The following is an 18,318-nucleotide window of genomic DNA, read 5'->3' as shown; positions in this document are numbered from 1 at the left end:
GATGTGACATGATATTTGGTAGGGGCTAAGATGTCTCCGCTATAGGAGACATCTTGTATTAGATGTCTTTTTTGTACACAATGAGTCTTTAAAATAGATCTGTCTTAAAAAGTGATTTCCATTTTGTTATTTCTTTACTTGATACTTATCACTTATGGTGATACCGTAGTTCAGGGGTCTTCAACAGGGGGTCCAGGACCCCTAGGGGTTCCTCAGAGTTACTACAGGGGGTCCACCACATCTTTGTGTGATAGGATTCTGAGGGGAGTGAGGGGATCATTAGCCAAAAATAGCCGATCTACAAAGCACACAACGCCTCGCATTGTGAGCTTGTAGATCTGCTATTTTTTTGTATAAGTTTAGTATTGAGGGTTTAATGTCTGAAAATACACATTAACATGAATTCATAGAGAAGCTAATGTGTAAGAAATTAACAAAACCCATTAATGTACACAACATTGATGATAGTGCTGTCAAACAAGTCTATGAAGCTATCTATGAAATCTATGAAAAAGTTTAATCTGCAACACAATGTTATACAATATGTAGTGGGGGTCCCTGCTTCATCTCTCTCAGTTTAAGGAGTCCTTGGGCTGAAAAACGTTAAAGACCCCTAGTGTAGTTGATTATGTGTTGTGTTGTGTTGTGTTGTGCTGTACTGCACATCGCCACTAGGTGTCAGCATCAACCATGTCTCTAGTTTTATATTAAGCAATCTGGGAACCCATCGCCAAATGAAAAGGAAAAACAGCGCCCTCTGCTGTTTTTGACTATGCCCACGATGCCCTAGGAAACTTGTGGATACCAGGGCTTTGTGGGATCATCTGTTAATGTGGTGTGCAGTGGTGGAAAGTAACTAAGTGCATGTACATTTTGAGGTATTTTTACTTTGGAGTATTTCCAATTTTCTATATTTTTCTTCTATGCCACTGCATCTCAGAAGCAAATATTGTACTTTTACTCCACTACAATTAATGGACAACTTTAGGTACTAATAGGTCTTTTTTTATGCTTTTAATTAAGTACAAATGTGAGTACTTCTTTCCACCACTGGTGGTGTGTAGTCCCATATAGAGACCAAGGGAGGGTAGTTGATACTTTTATTACTTGCAAATAATACATATTCCTTTGGAATTGTCTAGTGTGGTTGGTAGAAAGCATCTGTAACACCACAGAAACGAGATCAGTGTGTGTGTGTGTGTGTGTGTGTGTGTGTGTGTGTGTGTGTGTGTGTGTGTGTGTGTGTGTGTGTGTGTGTGTGTGTGTGTGTGTGTGTGTGTGTGTGTGATATGTCTTCTTTTATTTCACTGAACCGATTATTTGACAAAGATCACAGTCATTCAAAGATAGTGTTTATTATTTATATGCGTACATAATATGTGCAAATGTACTGTAGAAAATATCCCAACATCAACCCATGCCAGCAGCCAGTGGTGGAAAGTTACTAAGTACATCTACTCAAGTACTGTATTTAAGTACAAATTTGAGGTATTTTAAAAATTTTAATTCAGTACTTTTACTCTACTCCACTACATCTCAGAGACAAATATAATTTATTATTATATAATAAGACCACTACAATTATTTGAAAACTTTACTTACTAGTTACTTTGTATTGATTGTATTGATTTAAATATTATTATTACAAAACATACATTAACCACTTCAGCCCTATTTAGACTTCGGCCATTTAGAAAACTTGTGAAATGGAACATTCTGCATAATGAGTACTTTCTACTTTTGTTACTGTAAGTACATTTTCATGCCAATACTTTTGAACTTTTACTCAAGTAAATTTTGAATTCCGGACTTTTGTTTGTAACGGAGTATTTCTCCATTGTGGTATTGATACTTTTACTTGAGTAAAAACTCAGGTTTTAGGAAGTGGAACTATTGTGCTCCTGCATACAGGTTCCTGTGTTGTTCGGGGACACATTTAGTCGTTGCAACAACTGGCTACTCCGTGTAAAAAGTTTTATGCTGTTTTTGCACAAAGTTTACACGTTAGAAACTAAAGGCTGAAACTAAGGAATCATTGATCATTGCCTGATTTAAACTACTTTGTGACACATTTACTCTCAATTGTCTGCAGCCAAGCGAGGTATGTTTGTTTTCTTTGTGTCGTTCGTTGTTTATGGTTATGTTTTGGTGGTGTAGCTACTATGTTTATTTTCAGTCCTGAGCATAGAGTTAAAAATAAGGTCCCGAACAGTGGTGGAAAAAGTACTCTCATTTTTAACTTAAGTATCAATACTGCAATGTAGAAATACTCTTTTACTAGTAAAAGAACGGAATTCAAAGTATTGGTATCAACATCTACTTAAAGTACCGAAAGTAAAAGTACTCATTATGCGACGCGACGCATTGTGAGCTTGTTTCAAATGGCTGAAGTGGTTAATGTATGTTTTGTAAATCAAAATCTACAAAGTAACTAAGTTTTCATATAATTGTGGAGTAAAAGTATAATATTTGCTTCTGAGATGTAGTGGAGTAAAAGTACTGAAAATTGGAAATTTGGAAAATACCTCAACATTTTACTTAAGTACAGTACTTGTGTAAATGTACTTAGTTACTTTACACCACTGGTCCCAAGTCCCGACAGATATTTCGCCAGAATGAATATAATAGTAGTTGTTTTCAGTGGTTGCATAGAGGTTTATCATGTTCTTTTCATGTAAACATACTCATACCATTTGTTCTCACAGTGGGAGGTAGGGGTCCAAAGTGGAGGTTAGTGGGGGGGGGGGGGGTTGGGGGATAATGAAGAAAAACATGCAAATTATTTTTTGGGGGGTCCCCAGAACCAACATGATGGGGAAAATATGGCACATATATTACCAAGCATCCATCTTAAATGACTTTACCTTTTTTGGGCCTCTCTATATATTCAAATGTCACGATGCAGAGGAAAGTCCCATGGTGCGACATCTCACCATATGAGTGATAAGATCAACCTGATCAACTAAAGCGCTGAATTGTGTAAAACAGTGGTTCTCAAACTTTTTCATGCCAGGGACCCCCAAATTGATATATATTTGGCCGCGGACCCCCATCTGAAAATATGTTGTGCCAGGGACTCCCAGAAGCAAAAGATTTGTGTTAAAATGTTTGCTTTAAAAGAAATATATTCAAAGATTTGCGCGAATCTTCAAGTTTTTTCAAAAATAGCAGATCTACAAGCTCATAGCGCTGCACTCGGTGCCGCGCTATGAGCTTGTAGATCTGCTATTTTTGAATAGCCAAAGTATAAAAGGTTACAATTATTGTGATGCTATATTCACACATTTTGCTGGGGACCCCCTGGAACCCCCTCAAGGACCCCTGGGGGTCCCCGGACCCCACTTTGAGAACCAATGGTGTAAAAGACAGAATGCGTGGGTGGAAGGTAAATGTCAAACTGTCTGAACTTTGCCACCTGTTTCCACATCCTGTCTGCACTGTATGCATAGTGGTGTTTTTTGCCAGAAAGTTGACACGCACCCCCTTAAACCTTGCTGTCTTGGCTCCACGTGTGCCCTAACTAACAGACTTGAGAACACCCATGGCAACGACTTAGCACGCCTTAGCTATGACACTGACGTGCATTTCTAAACTATCCAAACGTAGAATGCCCACCCTTTTTGGGGGATCACTCCTTTAGTTTCCTGTAGTATAAAGAATCCTGCACATCCTGTTAAGAGCAGAATTCTCCACGAGCCTCACAGACATCAGTTCTTCTGACTCTCTGTCGTTCGTGCATTAGAGGTGCCTCTCAATCCTTTCTGATGTGGACTAATCGCTCTAGAGCCTTTTACGAAGCAAATCTCTCTCACTGATACGTTAAGTATTTGATTTCTACCTGTCTTGCATTATTGGTTCACATATCACACAGTGTTGTTCCTGTGTATTGCTGTATTGAAGATAATAAATATGCTGATCTTGAGCTGAATTTGATCTCTGTGTAAAGTCGTGCATGTACCCTCTGGACACTAGGATAACTGAACAAAGGACACACTCCCCTCTTGGAGTGTGGCCGCTGACGCCACAGTGTATACAGGGTATCTGCACATTTGTAAAGTTACAATTTGATTACTTTTAAGAGCTTTTTAATACCAAATTTGCCAAATTTTCAAATATTACGTAAGAAAGAGGCAAACATTATGGAAATAGCAGATCTACAAGCTCACAACTTGTGAACTTGTAGTTCGGCTATTTTCCCAATATTTGCCAACAATGCCAACAAGTGCTTGTCAGGGGGGGTCCCCAGTTCAATTATGATTATTTTGGGGGGGTTGCCGCCTGAAAAGTTTGGGAACCCTTGACCTAACCAATCAGAAAACATGAACAAATAAATTGCATGTCTGAATTCAACGGCGCTGAGGCTGATGTTTGTTGTCAATCAGTCGTTTCCTGTAACGCGTATGCGACACCCTATGGTGCGCGTGCGTGAGCACGCACGGCGAACGTGCGCATTGATTCAAGGGTCCCCGGTTTTAGGGGCTGAATATGGTCACCCTAATTATCAGTCATGTGTTTCTATGTGCGCGATATAAACGCATATTTAATCCATCGTTTTTTTGAATTACAGTTTGATGACGTGATCGGTGCTACTGACTGAAGTGCGACAAGTAGAAGACGAACGACGGTGTTGTGTATTTCCTGGAGGCACGATAAGGATTCAAAGTAAAAGTAAACATCAGGGAACATTCTAAAGAGGGGAGTGTTACCACTGACCACTGGCTGGCAGACTTCCTGTCTCGAGCAGAGTGTTTGAACCTGAACTCTCAGAGACTAAAGATCATCATCATGGCTTCCTCCCAGTTGTCTCTCTTCTCAGAAGAGGACATTTCTTGTCCCGTGTGTTGTGACATCTTTAAAGCTCCCGTTCTCCTATCATGCAGCCACAGCTTCTGTGACGCCTGTCTGCAGGAGTGGTGGAGAAAGAAGGTGATCAAGGAGTGCCCGGTTTGTAAGAAAATCAATTTGATGGATCCGGTCTGTAACCTGGCTCTGAAGAACCTGTGTGAGGCCTTCGTACAGGACCGACATCGGAAAGTGCAGACTAAAGTTCTCTGCAGTCTGCACGCTGAGAAAATCAAGCTCTTCTGTCTACAATGTCAACAGCTGGCGTGTGTTGTGTGTAAAGATTCCAAAAAACACACCGACCACAGTTTCAGACCCATCGACGAGGTCGCACTGGATCACAAGGTGGGAGTCCAGAAATCGCTGAACCTCTTACTGGAGAAGCTGGACGCCTTTAATCAAGTCAAAGCGAACTACGATCAAACGGCGGAACACATTAAGGCCCAGACTCGGTACACGGAGACGCAGATGAAGGAGCAGTTCAAGAAGCTTCATCGGTTTCTAGAAGAGGAAGAGGAGGCCAGCATCGTTGCACTGAAAGAGGAAGAGCGCCAGAAGAGTCGGATGATGAAGGAGAAGACCGAGGGTCTGAACGGAGAGATATCGACCCTTTCACGCCAAATCAGAGCCATAGAGGAGGAGCTGAGAGCCGAACACGTCTCGTTCATGCAGAACTTAACGTCCACGATGGAACGAGTCCAGTTCACGCTGCAGGATCCACAGCTGGTCTCGGGAGTGCTGATAGACGTGGCCAAACACCTGGGCAACCTGGCCTTCAGAGTCTGGGACAAGATGAAGGACATCGTCTCCTACACTCCCGTGATCCTCGACCCCAACACCGCCTACCCGAAACTCGTCCTGTCTGACGATCTGACCAGCGTGCGAGGCGGAGACGGACAGCAGCTACCCAACAACCCCGAGAGGTTCGACCCCTTCGCCCACGTCCTGGGCTCCGAGGGCTTTAACTCGGGCACTCACAGCTGGGACGTGGACGTGGGAGACGGAGGCGGCGTCCAATGGGAACTGGGCGTGTTGTTAGAGGAGTCTTATCAGAGGAAGGGAGCCACGGGGGGTCAATCCTGGGGTATAGGGTTTTTTGACGGTGAATACTACACGGCAGCACACTCCCTACACACTCCCCCCCTCGGTCTTCTACACACTAACGCCCTCTCTAATCTCCTGGTGAAGCAGAAACCTCAGAGAATCAGAGTCCAGCTGGACTGGAACGAAGGAAAGCTGTCGTTCTCTAATCCTGATACTAACACGCACGTGCACACCTTCGCGCACACTTTCACCGACACGCTGTTTCCATACATCAACACTGGCTGTGCTCAACCTCTGAAGATGTTGCCAGAGAAGGTCATTGTAACCGTAGAACAATGTAGTTAGACATGATGATCACGAGGTTGATTTAGAGTCTAAATCAACATCTGACGTCTAAAATTGTCTGGTATTCGTCTTTAAAGAGGGATACCTGAGGTTTCCCTCAGGGCTTGTACAGGCCTCTGCAGAGCTCTGCTGGCTGCATTCAGACCATCAAAGCGGGTCTTGTTGTTAATGGCCAGCAGGCTGCATTCAGACCATCAAAGCGGGTCTTGTTGTTAATGGCCAGCAGGCTTGAAGACACTGGATCATCTGATCCATCTCCGTTTGTTGAGTTTCTGAGGATTGATGTAACTGCTGGGTCAGATTGTCATGTTCAGTGTCCATGAGGATTGATGTAACTGCTGGGTCATATTGTCATGTTCAGTGTCCATGAGGATTGATGTAACTGCTGGGTCATATTGTCATGTTCAGTGTCCATGAGGATTGATGTAACTGCTGGGTCAGATTGTCATGTTCAGTGTCCATGAGGATTGATGTAACTGCTGGGTCAGATTGTCATGTTCAGTGTCCATGAGGATTGATGTAACTGCTGAGTCAGATTGTCATGTTCAGTGTCCATGAGGATTGATGTAACTGCTGAGTCAGATTGTCATGTTCGGTGTCCATGAGGATTGATGTAACTGCTGGGTCAGATTGTCACGTTCAGTGTCCATGAGGATTGATGTAACTGCTGAGTCAGATTGTCATGTTCAGTGTCCAATAGTTTGTCAACATTTTAGACAAACTACCTGTCTTTAAAGAGGAATACCAGTCAATTTTAGAATCTCTATGATTGTTTTCCAGAATCGCCGTTCCCCCGGCGATATGGCCATACTGTATATGGGCATGCCCCTATACTGATAACATCAGGGATCTCCATATATGGGCATAAAAGGGACAAGGACAGACGGATATAGAGATCTCCCGAATAGGCCGGTGCTGGTCTAGTGATATTTAATTATGTCAACAGTCAACACCATGACTGGGAATAATAGATGGTGGTCCCTATCTTGTCGCCTTACCCCTTATGCCTACATTTTTTTAGGCATGTTTTACTATTTTGAAAAACATTTTAGTGAAAATAGCCAATCTACATCGAGACATTGTGAGCTTGTAGATTTTTAAATGTTTTTTCAGAACTGTAAAAAAATCAAAAAAAAGTTCAGGCTGGGGGTCTGCTCTACCAAAGATACAGTCCATACAATAGTCAATAAACTATAGGCAGCGGCGGAAGCCATATGCCCAAGCGAACATGCTGTGTCGCAACATTTTCATGTGCTCAGTACCTGTGAAGATCTCTCTCTTTTAGATCCTTTTGTACACCACTGTATACTGCCCACCTGTGGCGTCGCTACAGACAAGGCAGCATCAGACGACTCGCAGTGTCGGGGTTCCCGTCCTGCGCCGCTGTGCCTTGGAGACACTGGATCATCTGATCCAGCTCCGTTTGTTGAGTTTCTGAGGATTGATGTAACTGCTGGGTCAGATTGCCATGTTCAGTGTCCAATAGTTTGTCAACATTTTAGACAAACTACCCGTCTTTAACCCATTAAGACCTGAAGCCGATTCTACAAAATGTCTTCTAAATCCCAACAGTATTCTGAAAAAAAAACGTATGTTTCTATGTCAGTGGTTCTCAAACTTTGTCATGTCAAGGACCCCCAAAATTATATGTATTTGGCCGTGGACCCCCCATCTCAAAATATGTTGTTCCAGGGACCCCGAGAAGCAACGATTTGAGTTACAAATGTTCACTTAAAAATATATATATATTCAAAGATTTGCACAAATGTTCTCGATTTTCAAAAAATAGCAGATCTACAAGCTCGTAGCGCGGCACCGAGTGCCGCGCTATGAGCTTGTATATCTGCTATTTTTGAATAGCCAAAGTGTAAAATAATGTTTTTTTTTAGCTCAAATCAAGAAGTGACACAGATGCGTTCCAGGTCTTAATGGGTTAAAGAGGAATACCAGTCAATTTTAGAATCTCTATGATTTATTTATGTGCTACGTAACCACATTTACAGGTTTATGTGTAGGGCATCTGAGTCAGTAAATGACATCGTCGCTGTCATAGCGGGACCCTACACGCAGTTCTGTCAGGTTCTCCTCTAGACTGTGGAACCATTGTTTTTTTTATGTCAGAATGTGAACAATGTGGGCTATTTGCTGCATGTTATCTTTGTTTTTATTTTCCTTTCTGTTGTTTTATTGTGGTGTTAAATTGTGATGTGGATCTCCCTAGGTCTGAAATAAAGATTGAATTGAAATAAAGAGTTAGCTTTGTGGTCATCGTCAAATTCACTGTGATAGCTCTGGTGGAAGTTGACTGTCAGGTTCAAGGTTGTCAGTCTCACTCCCTGGCTTACCATTATATCTTGACCCATTAAGACATGAGGCCGATTCTACAAATGCCTTCTAAATCAGTGGTTTTCGTGCCAAGGCCCAAATTGATATATATATTTATATTATGTGGCAGCGGACCCCCATCTGAAAATGTTTTGTGCCAGGGACCCCCAGAAGAGAAGATTTGCGTTAAGAAAACCACTTTCAAGATGTTGACGCACTGTGAGCTTGTGCATCTGCTATTTTTGAGAACCACTGTTCTAAATCCTATGAGTTTTCAAAAAAAAACTTGTGTTGCTATAATATAGCAAAAAATGACACTGATGCTTTCCTGGTTTTAATGGGTTAAATGTCATGTACAGGATGGATGGATTACCTTGTGTCACAGATGTTTTTAAAAGGCCCTTATTATTAGTCTCACCCGATTAGTGACATTGATGTTTGTATTGTTTTAGAATTCAGATTTATTATATGAAATAAGCACAAACGGTGATATGAGGTCTTCTACGAGTCTCATTATTATTCGGACATGCCTCCTGGCACAGATTTTTACTCTACTAACTGCACATTTCGAGTTAAAGGTAGGGTAGTGAAATAAAAAATATAAAAAATTCTATAGGGCTGTCAGAATCATATATATATATTTAAACTGCTTTGAGCTCAGCTATCCTGTTCATTTGAGCAACAGGCTCTGTGTAGTATCAGGAGATGAGGTCATCACCTTTGAGGCCCCTTTTATCTCTCTCACTCCCTTTTTTTAAAGGAATGTCTCACTGAAAATACAGGCACTAGTTGTGCCTCAAAATTAATATTAGGTCATAAAGATAGTAATGTTGTTTGGCCTAAACGATCGTATACTCTTATTGTAATACTAACTAGTAATATACTAATAGCTTTAAATGGATATCAAAATGCCATAAAAAAACACAGCAGAATTCAGGGTGTTAGTTCCCAGGAAATAGAAACTCAAAAATGCCAAATGATTGGCCAACTTAGTTTAGACAATAGTCTCATAGAAGCTTATCAGCACCCAAAAGTTAGGGAGTATAGCCATCCAGATGCCTTTGACGGGAGGCTGGAAAAGCCAAGGCTACGGTCCAGCGTGAGAACAGCAGGAAGCCTGATCAACCATCCTCTGCAACCAACAGCGACATCTATTGATAATGTTTTATGAGAATGTATATATCGCTGGGATAGGGTGAGGATGCTTTAGTGCAAAAATATCGCCTTGTCTGGAGCATCTACTCTGTGATAGGGAGAGATTTTTGTATCCAGCGCGCTGATTCATGTACTATTGATTGGTATTGTATCTTTTATGTTTGTTTGATCATTCATTCTGATAGTTTCTTAGGCTCATAAATAATTGTAAACTTAGATTAAAGGGTAATAAAATTTGGATTCAACCACAATTGTAATTCACCTGTGTAGCGACTCTTATTTAAGGGGTACCCCCTCACTCTATAGAACCGCATTGAACCATGTACCTTGCTTATCTATATATTTACTAGACCTTTTATGGTGTGTAGGTTCAGCAGTAGATCTAACAGTAGTGATTTTCTTTGGTTAAAATATGTGTTAAATCTTCTGATAGTACTCATTACTTGTTCAGTAACAGGAGTCTCCATGTCTCTCCAGCTCTTAAATTAAACAGAAATTGCAATTTCGGATCGGGATATACATTTGATCCAATCAGGATAGAGAACTCAGTCAGGATACAGATTAAACAAGTGAAATGGGAAGTGATGACACAAATAAATGAGCTAAAAAGCGCCCATCAGGCGTTTGGCCCCTTCCTACGTGAACACCCCTGTACTCCCAGACACAACCAGGCCTCCTCCCAGCTGTCCCCATCTCCTTTCAGTATTATTTTTATTGATCATAATAAATGTTAAAATATATATTGTGCGCACTGCTCTGTATTATTGCCTACGTGATATTAAATGACAAATGGTACATGTATGTGGGACAACAGAGAACTCGTTTGGATCACTTGCAGAGCGGTCTTATGAGTGACAAACAGTGGCAATCAAAGCCATTAGAAGAACATGTGGGATGCACTGGGTGTCACCCTCGGATTGACATCAGTGAGTTGTATTTGCTAGCTGTGATTACATCAGGTATAGCAGTGGTTTTCAACCTTTTTCATGCCAAAGACCCCTAAATTGATATAATACATTTGGCATCGGACCCCCATCTGAAAATATTTTGTGCCAGGAAGGAACCTCCAGAAGTAAAGATTTGAGTTAAAAAATGTTAGCTTTAAAAAAATATATTCATTCAAAGATATGCACACATTTTCAAGATTTTTCAAAAATAGCAGATCTACAAGCTCATAGCGCGGCACCTCGGTGCCGTGCTATGAGCTTGTATATCTGCTATTTTTGAATAGCCAAAGCTAAGTGGTTAAAATTATGACGCTATGTTAACTAATTATGCTGGGGACCCCCTGGTACCCCCCAAGGACCACGGGTTGAGAACCACTGAGGTAATAGCATACAATAATAAGAGTACTGAAGTCCTGACGACATACTGCCGCTAGAGGGCACTATCCCCCTGGGTCATGGATTATTTTCCCCATAGAGAAATCTTAGATGGTGTCCAAAATAAACAAATTGAAGTATGTGACCGTGACTGTCGTTTATGATATTGGGTTACATTTGATAACCACCTTTTATTTTCTTACTCTTTGGATAAAAGTACTTTTTCACCGCCTGTTGATGCTTCATATTCATATGAGTAAAATCGGGGAAAATGTATTAATTTTTGTTATGACGTGATCATCTTTGATTGATTGATTGAATACTTTATTAGCAGCCAGTTTGCAAAAAAAAAAAAAAAGCACAGAAAGTACAGTTCAATACAAGGTCAGCTAAGAGGATTTAAAACCCAAGAAAGCCTATGGCTTGTTTCCATTGGGGTCCATTGTACTCAATTCATATTTTTTGACACACAGATATGCAAAACATAACAGTTTGAAAACAGAAAAACAAATGTACAATAAACAGTTGGGGGGGGGGGGGGGGGGGAGGCTAGGCTTTGGCTTTCACAGGGGACAGTTTGGAATTGCAGCCACCTGTAGGTAGGTACTCTTTTACAGCGGTTTTGAAGGAGAGTAGGTCTTTACACTCCTTCACGGCTTTTGGTGGGGCATTCCACATCTAACCAAATGCGGTGCAACAGGCCGCCTACTGGCCAAAATGTGAGGCAAAAGAACCAATACAAGTGTAAACTGTACAAAGTGTAAGTACATTCAAGGTGTTGAAAGCAGCCTTAGGCCCTAGCCAGACCACCATGGTGGTAAAAATAGGCTACACATTTTTTTTCTTTACTTAAATAAAAGTATCAATACTACCATGTAGAAATACTCTGTTACAAGTAGTCTAGAATTCCAAATTTACTTCAGTAAAAGTACAAACGTAATGGCATCAAAATATACTTAAAGTACCAAAAGTAAAAGTACTCATAATGCAGTTTTCATATGTATAAAATGCATAAAGATCTTTTGAGAGCTTGTAGATCGGCTATTTTCAAATGGTCAAAATGTATATAGGCCTGAAGTGGGTAATGTATGTTTTGTAATAATAATCAAAATCTACAAAGGTACTAGTAACTAAAGTTTTCAAATAATTATAGTGGAGTAAAAGTACAATATTGACCTTTGAGATGTAGTGGAGTAGAAGTATTGAAAATTGGAAGTACTCCAGTAAAGTAAAAAAAAATGCCTTAAAATTTTACTTAAGTAGGCTACAGTACTTGAGTAAATGTACTTAGTTACTTTACACCACTGCAGACCACTGAGCGATATTTGTGGCAGGTGTGGACCCAGTTGGCTGTGAGACCCCTGACAATGCTGACCATCCATGACTGGGGCTGTCAATCAATTGTAATAGAAAGATGTGAAGCAGACTTGTCTCAGAAGCATTTTTATTAGTACATGGAGCTAAAGAGTACATTAAAACACTTGATGATACAGTTAAGAGTATTACATTTCCAATTACTCAAATTTGCTAAATCTAACTTTTATGTCGCGTTCACGTGTATTTTCATTTCAACCACTTAAATCGTCAATACTTGGTCTGCTCTATTTCCCTCCACACGAAAATGTCTTTGCCGAAAATAGCTACAAACTCTGGTACCCTATGTCTTATTTGGGAATGTGTGTGTGTGTGTGTGTGTGTGTGTGTGTGTGTGTGTGTGTGTGTGTGTGTGTGTGTGTGTGTGTGTGTGTGTGTGTGTGTGTGTGTGTGTGTGTGTGTGTGTGTGTGTGTGTGTGTGTGTGTGTGCGTGCGTGCGTGCGTGCGTGCGTGCGTGCGTGCGTGCGTGCCTGCCTGTGTGTGACAGGGGAGTGCAGGATAATGGCCCCATTAGCGTGTGTTTGGGAGCAGATGTGTTCTTCATCCCAGTCCTTTAACATTCATTAACTTTCATCTACATTCAGTTTTGGGGTCAGGGGGTCAGTGCCTAAATCACTGTCCTGCAGCTGCGGTCAAAACCTTTATAGCTCCAGACCCAAAAGATAAATTGGATGTCTCCCCTGGATCCCAAACTAGTGAAAATAGCCGATATACGAACTCACAACGCAACGCGTTGTGAGCTTGTATATCGGCTATTTTTTTAAAAGACATTGTAGAGGGAAAACTCTAGAGGGTCTTGTATAGAGCCTTGGGGGACTCCAGTCAACAAAGTATATAGTGTTTTAAAACAAATCTGACATTAAAAGTGGAGGTCAGAAACACCCTTAACTGCTACTCCGTCTCACAACAGTGTCGCTCGCCATAAATAGACGATCTACAAGCCCACAACATGTCACAGTGTGCAGATCTGCTATTTTCGGCGAGTGACGCCGCTGTGCGATGAAGTATATAAATCCTGTGGAACACAATGACCTATCTATCACACAAAAGGCCTGGAACTATAATTAAACAATAAAATCAAGAAACTATGGATTTCTCTGAGGACCTCTCAGGGCCCTGGGAAACTTCCAAGACTTTCACCTCTATTGTCTTCAGGACAGACACATGCTGTAGCCATTATCCTTTCTATGCAGATAGATGCTGTAAACCTGTGGTGCAACAAGTACTCAGATTTAGTGTAAGTAGCAAAACCACAGCATAAAATACTCTGTTACAAGTAAAAAAGGCCTGCCCCTGTATTAAAAATGTGACTTGAGTAAAAAATTAAGTATTGCTGCATAAGCAATGCATGATTTTGTATAATAATTCAAATCTGGAAAGCAACTAGTGTAGTTGTAAAGCTGTCAAATAATTATGCCCCCGATCAGTAGTGGAGTAGAAGTTTCAAAGTATAAAAACATTGAAATACTCAAGTAAAATAAATGTAAAACTTAAGTACAGTACTTGAGTAATGTACTTAGTTACTTTCCCGCACTGTAAACACAGACGCATCACAATGGACAGACAACAATTCTTCCCCCCCCCCTTCTGAGCTCTGTTCCATGCCTGAGTGAAGTGCTAATCACTGATCAGCTGGTTGTTTGGCCAAACCTCTGGCATGTAAATCCCCCCCAGTTGGTACACCCTGGAAGGGGTCAAGCCAGTCCCCACCCCTAACCTGGTTGTATGTTAAAGGAGCTACACCATGAATTTAAAAAAAATATTTGATATTTAATATCATATGGTGTATGTCCCTCAAACCTTTTTCAAAAGGTTTGAGCCTAAATCATCACTCAGATATACTCATCCCAAGTCAATTGTCTCTGGCTTATACAGCGCTTTCAGCTGCAATACCAAAACGTCCTCTTGGGCAGGGGGGGGGCTACTGAGCAATTCTGTCTGTTAATACAAAAAAATATTTAAAAAAATTATTAAAAAAAAGAAAAAAAATGGAAAAAATCTGCATAAAAAGAAGCATCTAAGAAAAATACAAAATCGAAAAAAAAACACTTTGAACATTTTTGAACAATTCCACCAAGTGTTTGAGGTGCCTGTTTCACCCACTTCCGGGGGGCGGAGCCAAAATCCGAGCCCGAAGTATTTGTTCGTAGACCCCCACTTAGGGGGGGTAGAAAAAGTTTCGGAGCGATTCGGGCACTTTTCATTTAACATTGGGTTTGACATCAATAATGTTTGTGACATCATAAACATTTCCATTCTGAGATCGCCTGTTCAGACACGCCCATTCTGGAAATCCATGAAATGAGAAGGAATGACTGAATTTAAAAAAAAAAAATGTTTTTGGGTACAAGAGACACTGGGGACCCCAAAAAATACAAAAAATCAAGAAAAAAGTGATTTTCATGGTGTAGACCCTTTAATGATACCCCATTCAAAGGGGTTGTGTGTGGGTTTTGAGCATGTTATATTGCTTAATAATAATGATTTTCTAATATTTTCCAGATACAGTATTTCAGGATCCTAAAGATTTAAGTACCGAGGCGAGTGAGTGTGTGTGGACAGTTCAGAAACCATGTCTACCAAATGGAACCAAAATGGACTATATAGGCCTATGGTGGGTCCACAAAATATGGGTCCACAAAATATGGGTCCACTTGGTTCCATTTGAACCATTTTCAGAGTTAAGTCGACACCCGGGATTTGACTGTGTGTTGGGGTAATCTGATGTTCTGTGTGTGTGTGTGTGTGTGTGTGTGTGTGTGAAAGCCTTTTATAAATGAGAGGTCTACTATGTCATTAGCCCTGGCCTACTCCAGCTGTGACTCTAGTCTGCTATTATCTCCTTGTCCCCTTCCCATCCCATCCCATCCCCAGCCCGTCCATACCATCTGCTGCTAAGAGGATAGGCTAATTACTGAGACCTGAAGCCCCCCCCAAACCCCGACATACACTCTACTCAGAAATATACACCAGCAACAAAGATCACCCCCTCACTGCCTCGCATTCCTCCCCCAAACACAGCCAATATAGGCACAACAGCTATATTGGAAAGAAATTGGGCATCTTCCTTATACTTCCTTCACAGGTGTCACCAATGATGCTAATTGAGGTTGTGTTCCATTCTGGTCAAACAGAGTCAGGGTGCTGACATAGTGCATGTTGGCTCACTGGAAACACTCTGCTACACCAGTGTTAGTGTAGTGTGGTCCAGGGATAGCCTGGTAAACCCTCCCTCCGGAAATCTCATGGAGATTTCCGGAGGGAGGGTTTACCAGGCTAGTCCAGGGACCCTCATGGTTCCTGGAGGGGGTTACCAAATGGCCCCTTACGGGTGTGTAACTCTGAGAGTGTACAAATGGAACCAAATAGACCTGTAAGTGCCCATTTTGAAAATGAAATGAAATGAAAAAGAAAAAAAAAGAAACATTGTAAAGGACTAAAGGTACAATCATCATTACTTCAAAAGTGCCTCACCCCCCCCCCCCCCCCCCAATAATAACCAAGTGAAAGTATTAGCGAGGATGTACAAGGAAAATACACACAGGAAAAAAACTAAAAAGAATAAAGCAACACTAAAGTAATACAATTACGTACATAAAAGCAAGCCTGTATGGATTGACACACTTGTCTATCTACCGATGGCCTCCTAGCACGTGTCTGCACGAGTCTACGTGTGTGTGTGGGTGTGTGTGAGTGTGTGTCTGTCTGTGTGAGTGTGCGCACGTACACACTGGGCTGGCAACAGATGGCACCGTGTGCCTCCTTAACCGATAAGCCTTAGTGGCTGACCGGGCTGTAGCCAAAGCTCCCGGGCCAAGTTCAACTGTCAGTCATACAGTAATGACATGATGGTACGACTGACACAGTTAAATCACAGCCCTGGTTCTCAACATGAGGGCCCGGGGCCCACACTGTGACCATATCACAAGTGGGCCCCCAAATAATTGGCAAAACACTAAGATTTGAATGATGATTTAACATGAATATATGTATTTTTAATTATATATATATAAAATGTCAACTGACATGTCAGTACTGTACGACTGATATTTGAAGTTACATCAACATGTCATTACTGTATGACAGTTGTGTAAATTCTACTGTCAGTCGTACAGTAATGAATTCAGATGTCAGTCGTACAGTACTGGTTACATGCTCACACAAAGTGAGCCACAAGAGGCAGTAGAGACTATCTGATACCCTGACCTGGTCAGTCACTGGGTCAATCTACATGTTATCCACTTAACCCATTGAGACCTGTTGCTACCTATACGTTGTTATACCTTTCAATCCGGATGCCACCTCTGTGTCTCATTAGTTGTTGATATACATATAGTAACATCATTTTTTATTTTTTTATTTTTAGTAAGAATTTGGACGTTTTCAGAAAACTATGGTTAGGTTTTAGAAGGCGTTTTTAGAATCGGCCTCAGGTCTAAATGGGTTTTAAGTCAAAGTGTTCTGTGATGATGTTGTGTGAGCTTGTAGATCTGCTATTTTTGAATGTTTTTTTTAAAGATGTTAGCCTATAATTGCGTGCCCAAAATAGGGACGCCAATATATCGTCTCTGTCGGGTGGAAACCTCATAATGTCCCAAACAAATTCAAAATTCAAAAATAGCAAAAGTAGCAGATCTACAAGCTCAAAACGGGGCGCGAATTTGCGATCTGCTACTTTTGATAGTTTTGTGTGATGCTGTCGTATGATCAAGAAGGGCGTTAACTTATTTAAAAAAAAACACAAAAACATTTCTCTGCCCGACAACAGCGATATATATTATTAGCAACAACTAAAATGACACAGAGGTGTTCCCAGCTTGAAAGGTATTACAACGTATATCTGTAAGAGGTCTAAATGGCTCAATGTGGTTAATACGATATGATAGTAAGATTTGATAGAAGTTTTGTTTTCATATTCTCAGCAGTTTGGGAACCCTTATCTGAGAGAGAGATGAAGCAGGGACCCCCTCTACATATTGTATAACACTGTGTTGCAGATTAAACCTTTTCATAGATTTCATAGCTATGGCTTCGTAGACTTGTTTGACAGCACTATCATCAGTGAATGTTGGATTCATGTTAATGTGGATTTCACACATTCAACCACTTAACCCGTCAATACTTAGTGGGTCAATAACTTGACCTTTCGCTCGGTACTTGGTCTGCTCTCTCCCCCCCCCCCCCCAGTCCCGCCCCCAAACCTCTCTGCCGAAAATAGCCTATCTACAAGCTCACAATGCCTCGCAGGGCCCAGATTAGGGATGCTAGAGTTCATGTAGTCGATAAATACAAAGTTTCAATCACACAAAGATGTTGTGCCCCCCCTGTAGTAACTCTGAGGACCCCTATAGGGGACCCCCTGTTGAAGACCCCTGTCCTACATTCAAAATGATTAATCCCACTCAGCTGTAGCGTGAACTTTTAGCCTTAACATGTTTTGTGACAACGGCCCCCCTGTGAGTTTTAACTGTCCTTTGTACAGAACGTTTCCACGGGCTCTGTTATTTTTAGCAGCAGTGGGGCACACACACACACACACACACACACACACACACACACACACACACACACACACACACACACACACACACACACACTAATCTCATCTCTTCTAAATTAAAAAAGCAGGCCCTGCCCCCCCGGCCTGCTCCATAAAAGACCAATTGCCTAATGTATAGCAGTTAAGCTATTCTCTCACACTCTGTTACACAAGAGCATGTGGCCTTTCAGAGCACTGGGGTTAGGTTCATTGATCTACTGACCAGATAAATGAAAGATACGGTTAAGTTAAAGTAAGGTGACATAAGATAAAACTTAATTCATCGCTAAGGAGACATTTGGAAATTTGGGGAAATGCGCCCCTTAAATAAATTAAAACCTGTCTGACCATTAATGCCATGGAGTCGTAATG

General features: G+C 41.3%; 1 protein-coding gene across 2 annotated transcripts; it reads left to right on the top strand.

Annotated features, from left to right (window-relative positions):
* Window positions 1-1,955: 1,955 nt before the first annotated feature.
* Window positions 1,956-8,006, top strand: LOC308091019 (E3 ubiquitin-protein ligase TRIM35-like). Of its 2 annotated transcripts, XR_013933649.1 has the most exons (3): window positions 1,956-2,101; window positions 4,568-6,546; window positions 6,922-8,006. XR_013933649.1 is itself a non-coding variant. In XM_080436314.1 (2 exons), exon 2 carries the CDS (start codon window positions 4,786-4,788, stop codon window positions 6,229-6,231), a length of 1,446 nt encoding a protein of 481 aa, XP_080292440.1. In that variant the 5' UTR covers window positions 1,956-2,101; window positions 4,568-4,785; the 3' UTR covers window positions 6,232-8,006. The 2 variants fall into 2 exon arrangements, 1 of the variants encoding a protein (XP_080292440.1); XM_080436314.1 differs by having other exon boundaries at window positions 4,568-8,006.
* The last annotated feature ends 10,312 nt before the right edge of the window (window positions 8,007-18,318 follow it).

Source organism: Gymnoscopelus braueri, assembly GCF_963280865.1.
Source record: "Gymnoscopelus braueri genome assembly, chromosome: 8".
Lineage (NCBI taxonomy): Eukaryota > Metazoa > Chordata > Actinopteri > Myctophiformes > Myctophidae > Gymnoscopelus > Gymnoscopelus braueri.
This window is presented reverse-complemented; position numbering and strand designations above follow the sequence as displayed.